Source organism: Branchiostoma belcheri, unplaced genomic scaffold (assembly GCF_001625305.1).
Source record: "Branchiostoma belcheri isolate BF01 breed outbred unplaced genomic scaffold, Haploidv18h27 scaffold7, whole genome shotgun sequence".
NCBI lineage: Eukaryota > Metazoa > Chordata > Leptocardii > Amphioxiformes > Branchiostomatidae > Branchiostoma > Branchiostoma belcheri.
This window is the reverse complement of record NW_017804353.1, coordinates 4,044,568-4,051,605: the sequence shown is the minus strand read 5'-3', so window position 1 is coordinate 4,051,605 and position 7,038 is coordinate 4,044,568. Positions and strand designations below refer to the sequence as shown.

The 7,038-nt window shown below is 43.8% G+C and overlaps 2 protein-coding genes across 2 annotated transcripts in view; both read right to left on the bottom strand.

Moving 5' to 3' along the window:
- LOC109484382 (pancreatic triacylglycerol lipase-like) overlaps nt 1-4,322 on the bottom strand; it is a 4,949-nt gene extending 627 nt beyond the window's left edge. The window contains exons 1-8 of the mRNA XM_019787632.1: nt 4,259-4,322; nt 2,791-2,965; nt 2,254-2,467; nt 1,964-2,084; nt 1,549-1,649; nt 990-1,113; nt 298-546; nt 8-50 (exon numbers count right to left, since the gene is read on the bottom strand). Of these exons, the coding sequence (XP_019643191.1) occupies nt 8-50; nt 298-546; nt 990-1,113; nt 1,549-1,649; nt 1,964-2,084; nt 2,254-2,467; nt 2,791-2,965; nt 4,259-4,322 (1,091 nt within the window). The remainder of the gene's footprint in view (nt 1-7; nt 51-297; nt 547-989; nt 1,114-1,548; nt 1,650-1,963; nt 2,085-2,253; nt 2,468-2,790; nt 2,966-4,258) is intronic.
- A 503-nt stretch (nt 4,323-4,825) lies between these two features.
- On the bottom strand, nt 4,826-7,038 carry LOC109484682 (adult enhancer factor 1-like). The gene is made up of 2 exons (XM_019788030.1): nt 6,047-7,038; nt 4,826-5,681 (listed from the first exon to the last, which is right to left on the bottom strand). The coding sequence occupies exons 1-2, from the start codon at nt 7,009-7,011 to the stop codon at nt 5,279-5,281; spliced, it is 1,368 nt and encodes a 455-aa protein (XP_019643589.1). The 5' UTR covers nt 7,012-7,038; the 3' UTR covers nt 4,826-5,278.

The following is a 7,038-nucleotide window of genomic DNA, read 5'->3' as shown; positions in this document are numbered from 1 at the left end:
TCCTTTTCCTTTCATGGACAGGATTATTTCCACTCTGTATTCGTTCCGATCTGGAAAAGTAAGTAGAACACAGTTCATTACTGTTCAAGAGTCCGTACAGCTTGGAATCAAAGCAACATCGAATTATTTCTCGACAACGTTTGAAATACCAAATGCATGTCTATAGAAAAAGATTGATACTCCAAAAAGAGAAGGACTCCGGACTCTAAGAGATGCCGAAGATAGGGCCAGGGACCGTACAGCCTGCGGCCAGTTAAAGGCCTAAGCACTTTGGTAGGTAGGGAAATTAAGACTCACGACAGTATGGTTCCTGGCCTTCGGTTGTGAGGTACAACTTGACTAGCTCAGTTCCGCTAGGGGGCGTCTTTTCGACGGCGTCGTACCCCATCTTGTAGCAGCCGGTGGCGCCGCACGACAGACAGTCCCCCCGCCGGAACGCGTCCCTCCCCGAGCACGGGTAGCCGCGCCACGGGCAGGCCGAGCGGACAGACTCCACGAACAGGCGGTGGGCGCGCTTGTGGTTACACGTGACGAAGTTTTTCCCGCCTATAGAATTCGGAGGTGCGAAATTGAGAACATGTAACTATATCTTAAGTTGAAGCATGAATTATATATATTTGGTGGGACTACCTTTTTTGCTGAGATAAGAGGGCATCAAACAATTATTTGACCTTCTATTACCATTCAACATGCCTTATAATTAGTATTATAGTAGACGTAGGGTCGTAACAGCAGATAATTGGGCTCAGAACCAAGAGGTACTGGGTTCGAATCCTGCCATGTCACCGATCTTGTGCTATAGGGAAAGGCAATTCACACGACTTTCCTCACTTCATCCAGGTGAAAATGAGTATGCCAGAATTATCATTGTCGTGATCATGGACATTAAAGGAAGATCGAGGAAGAAGAGTACGAGATAGTTGAACATGAAAATGTGTTGATAGTATTTGGCCTTATCAGTACTTATACCCGCTGTCCCCATGTCTTACCGTGATACAGCCCGTGGGCCCAGATGGAGTTGAACAGGTTATCGCTACATCCAGGCTGGTCCCTTCCACCGTTGGGATAGAAATCCAAATGGCCGACGGGCTCAGACATCCCGAAGCCTGAAAAATAGATATTCAAATTATTTAAGTGGGCCTTTGTAAATTTAAAAGAAATGGAAAAAGCACTATAAAGTCTCACAATTTGCAGACATTTCAATGATTTCAGCTGACAGTAACTTCTATATCGCTTGTAATGTTATGGATTATCACACATGCCGTCATACGTTTTAAACTAAGGAAATATCTACGTTTAACCTTAAATCTTTTCCACCTTTTCCATCTTCTAAAGAGTGTCTTACAATTACTTAGTGACTACGCCGAGACATTTTCACACTTTCAGTATCTGTCTTGCAAAGCTAGGTAAATCAAACCTAGACTTCGACATTTATGATGATGATGATGACGATGATGATGAGACCCATTTTGGCAGTCTACACATATGCTACAATGATTTGAAAAGAAACCACATCGGACACGCTGGTTTACCTATGTCCATGTCCCCCTCCCCGTCCGTGTGAATGGCGTCCACAAACACGGCGTCACTCGGGTCCAGCCGGACGTGCCTGGGTGTGCCCTGGAAACCCGGCTCTGCTGGGTCCAGAGCTGGAATAGGTAGATAGAGACATGTCTACTTTTAACACTCGTCATCAAGTCCGTGATCAAGATGTACAGAAGACATCGAAAATTTGGAGGTACGTGTTTTCTACCTTTCATAACATTCACTGGTTGATGTATATTCTACTAATTGTGTACCTTGTGTAAACTATAGAAGTACCACTCGCCAGATAAAAATATTCTGAGACTAAAACTTTTTACCTGGAAAGTTGAGCAAGATAGATGAGCTGGAAATAAATGTAGAAACAAAGTTGGAAGAGTGTGTATTGTGTACAAAGAAATAAGACTATGTAAACTCTTACCAGTGATTCTTCCTATCTTGGAGCCGGATTTGGCCAGCCGTTGCCCGGCATAACCCGCAATATGAGCACCCAAGCTGTGGCCAATGATGTGGATAGAACGGCTGCTAACGCCAAGGTCTTCCTTTAAAAATAAAAACACAGAAGAAAAAGAAAGAAAGTTTGAGTTTTCAGTAAAACGAAACTTTTGGACATAGTGTCATGAAATAGTTTATGTTTGACGAATACTGCATTGCAGGGAAGTACATACTATTTTAATCAAATACACGTTAAACGTTAAGAATTAGTCTTACTATAAGGAAAGATATGAATCTTGCCAGCTCCGCGCCGACCACACGAGCGTTCGCGGCGACTTGTGGGTAGTCCATCTCCATCGCCCCTCCTCCCCAGTCCACGACGACGACATTGACGTCATCACGATCCAAGATGGCGTCCGTGGCCATGACCAGCCACTCCTCTGTCCTGTCGTCCATGTAGCCGTGTACCAGGAACTTTGTGTCCTTTGAACTAAAGGTAGAAAGCAAAGTAGATATTTAAGAAACTTAGGTTTCCTCAGCATTTTTCTCTAGAAAGCAGTTTGACACGCCTGAGAAAAAAATCTTGCAACTTTGAGACAATGATAAGATCTTATAACTTTATCTGTATAATCAGTACATACATGGAAAACGGCACACAAAGTAACCTTTGTGTAAGTATAACCTTATAAGGCATTAAACGTCCTAAACGGTGCTAAGATATTGCTTTAAGTATCATACAAAGAAACCTAAAACGCGACAAAACGGAACCTTTACGCGCGCTTTAAAACTGCGTAAAGAGCAGCTGTTATACACCTGTTAAAGTGTGACTCCCGAAGAGTGACGTGCCTAAGGTACTGTTCGTCATAAGGACTGTTCCTGGTGAAGAGGAGAAACTGTGTGTTGATGGTGGCTGGCTCCGCCGGGAGTCTATCCACGAAACCACCTTCAGTCGAGAAACAGTCCAGCTCAGGATAGCAAACTGTCTCACCTAGGGATAACAGGAAGCAATCAGAAAGTTAATTGGGAAAGGGCAACTATGAGGGGAAAAAGCATGAAATCTATTAAGATAAAAGCACACCAAACAAACAAAAATTACACCAGTAAAGCACATCGGAAATTACTGTTTGAGAATCAGAGGTTTTGTATAAGGTATTAGGCTTCAGATTTTTATAAATTTGTTCGATTCTATTCTGCTATTGGTCCTTTGTCGGTATGGTAGGCTAGCTAACACAAACTAGCCCTTGGCATTTTCTCTAACACGTATGACACCAATTTTAGCCCATGACTCCACGTTAACGACACAAAACCTGTCATCTATTACCCGAACGGAAGATTATCAACAACAGTGTTAACATCTCGGTACAGTTCTCACGCGAGATTCCAATAAAAGATCGGAACTGTTGCCTTGGGCGCCGAAAGTTGAATCACTCCGCGGTTTTGGATCACTTCCCTCACATCCTGTAGCTACGTGACTCGTTTTCTATCAACTCAAAACAGACGTCGTGTTTTAACTCCAAGTGAAGTGACCTTAAGGAATGGACAGGACATCCCCTGAGTCACCTGACAAGTCTGGCTGAGAACCGCCCTGGGTGGATAACTCTTGTGGACAGTTTAGTTGCCCCGACGGCAGGACAGACTGCTATGGGACCGGTGAGGTGAGGTGAGGAGGAAGTGACCTATTCTTCTTCCTGGGCCTTTTTATTTTATAAGGCATGGATGTTTTTTTTTTGTTACATACGCAGAATGCGTTGGCGAGTAATAAATACTAGTATACGTATCCTCTATTGTTGGTAGATTTAGATAGTGCTGTGTTGGCTAACACTTTAATGGTGTCACCTGATTAGTTCGCTTGAAAAAGGTGCACATGACACAAGTACTGTTCCTATAGCTAGTATCATTACACCGGACCAGATCTTCGGAGAAGTCAGAGAAGTCCAAACTGACCTTAGGTCTGTGTCAAAGTTTAAACATCACTGCACGGCAGTGCACGCTTATATAACGTCACACAGTTTTATGACATTCTGTGTGCTTGCTTTACGATGGGAAAGTGGCGTGACTTGATAATCCGATAGCATTAACGTCAACGTGTACGGTTCCTGTCTAACCTTGACCCGAAGCGGACACCCGAGTAAAATGGCTGTATACATCAGTTTACGTGCACAGTGGATAGGAAGGTATAGGGACCAGGGACATGAAGACAGCACAAGTGAAGTCTACCTACCTACATAAACAACGTTAACAGGCTCAACGTGTGGTTTAAGTCAGAGAAGAAGATCCTTACCTCTTGCCCTTAAACTGACCAGAGCTGTCACAACGCACCAGGTGAAAAAAGCGACTCGCGACATCCCGTCAGTTCTAACCTGCTACAGGCTCCAGGGTTAGCCGAGCACCCGTGAGAAACCCCGATGACGTGTTGTTGCGGAAAGATCCATGTTGACTCATTCCTCAAGGATCTCTTGAGGTGTTTTGAAACGCCAGGCTGTACCATTAAGTACAAACTGTAGGTGGTGGTTTTACAGTTTACCGTGCCAGTTAACCAGCCCTTTCGGTAAGGCAAAACTTACGAGCGCGCAAAATGCTGGCTTGGAGGGGGTAGGGACATAACCTTTCATCTTTCTTACCTTTCAACAGCGGTATTCTGAGTTACCTGTGTTGATCTAACAGCCACAAAGGGTAAAAGGTCAGAAAACATAACGAAACGCTGCTAATTTAGATTAGATAACATTGTGCTGAATTGCCTTCGTGCACGCACAACACGTAACTGTGTTGTTCAACTCGCCAAGCTTTTGTATTTGCGCCATTTGCGAATAGAACTAGATATGGACATAATTTGAATTTGTCAACTCATTGTATGGTGTTGACATTCAAGAAAAAGAAAGTTTCAGAAACTATTTATATATTAGTACTCCAACATCAGCAGTTTTTACTGGGCCAACATTACACTTTCTCACAAAGCCTGCAGGTTTTCCTGCTTGCAATGCAAAAGAGGCCCGACAGGGGGCACCATTGCAATAGGAGCCCTACAAAATACTTAGTACAACATATGCCCTTCAGTTCAAAAACAAGATCCTACAGATAGAAACGTACTGCAACATGTTGATGACAAGTCACACTAAAAAGTATCTGTGAACTGTCATCAGATGAAAACTCACATTCACACAGATATTCAGGGCTAAAATTCAAACCATACAATTTAGATTTAAGAAATTACCTAACAACAACAAAAAAAAATTAACTAGGAAACAACATTCTAAATTCTACTTGACATTATCAACATCCATATCCAAGATTCATTTTTTCTTCAACTTGTTAAAGTGTTTTCATGACTAGTAGATGGGACCTGATCTTGGCTGTTGAAACTTTGGGTTTGTTCTGCTGGGTTGACTTCAAAGGAAAAGTCCCCGATATGGACTTTAATGATATGTTCTTTCAAAGTTTCTTCACTGGTGAAACTGTCCTGACAATGGGTACAGGAGAACGGTTTCTCTACATTATGGGACAGCATGTGGCGTACGAGACTGGATCGCTGGTTGAACTTCAGGGAGCACACCGAACACTGGTGCGGCCGTTCCTTGTTGTGCACGGCGCGGTGGCGGAACAACGTCGCCCGCTGGGAGAACTTGGAGCCACAGACGTTACACTTAAAGGGCTTCTCCCCCGTGTGGATGATCATGTGGTTCTTCAGGTAGGAAATCCGGCGGAACCTTGTAGAACAGACGTAATGTTACAATCAGCTTTGATATTATAGTATTTGGCTACAGGACGCATTTATCAAATATGTCCAACACAGTTAAAAACATCAATTATCATTAACATTGCAAAATTTGTAATCTGGAATTATAGATGGTGTAATAGGATGGCAAGGAATGATGGGAGCGGAATTCGAAAGGCACTTGCCACCATATTTAATGACGAAACTAGATACTTTACGTACCAGAAGTCACACAACTGATTTAATCTTGTACATGTATATGATTTTAGATACTAATTTGTCACTGTATCACACGTAAATGTTATGTTATTTTTATTGCTGTATGTTTTCATTGTAATAAAGATATTTAAAAAACACCTTGTGGAGCAGATGCTGCACTGGTAAGGCTGCTGTCCCGCGTGAGTCGACAGGTGGCGCTTTAAAGTAGACAGCTTCGTAAACGACAGCGGGCACACCGTGCAGTTGAACAGTTCCTGTGAGCCTTGGTTATCGCTGAATGCAAACTCGCCAGTTTGGTTTGCGTTAGACAGAGCTGTGTTACCATCCACATGCCACTCCATGGAGCTCTGGTAGTGTAGAGTGCTGTCCTGACTTGGTAGGAGGTATGTGTTGGGTGATGATGTCATGAGAGGACTACTGTGCTGAAGTTGTGGGTAGCTGTGTGCTTGTAGGTTCTGTGGTGCGTCGACGTAACCACTGTCCCTTTGGTTGTCGTCAATGTTCCAGACTGTTACTGGGTGAGGCGGATCTGTTGGCTCCTCCTTCACAATAACGTCAGGAGTGTCCGAACTTTCTTGAGTCGTTGTGACTTCTTCCTGACCGTGCGTTGTTGGGGAGAACACAACATCGCCACCGCCAAGGTCCTCAGACGAACTTGAACCCCTAACCCTAACCAGAGTCTGATTATCACTAGTTCCATCACCCTTTTCTCGACTCAACTGTTTCCCCTGTAATTCCCTGAGGAAGTTTTGACAGTTCTGTGCTGTTTCGTCGATGTGAAAGTACCCGGCTGCGTACGAAACGTAATAGATATTGTCCTCTGTTAGCGTTAACTTGGATGTGTACATCATCTCAACAAGGGGTTCAACCCCCGCCTTCGTGAGAGTCGTGAGTTCAACAATGGCTCTGGTTCCCGCGTTAGGTAGTGATGCAAAGTACGGAGAGAAGGTGGCGAACACACACCGGTGCACGTGGAACTCTGCGTCCGGGAGTTTCAACGTGACGTCACAAAATTGTCCCGTTTTTCTTTGCATGTTGAGGTGATGTTGTAGTTTGGAGGAGAGGGCTGGGTAGTTGTATGTGCGCTTCATTTTAGATGTCATAGTGTCAGCCCTGTAGTAAAGCCTGGA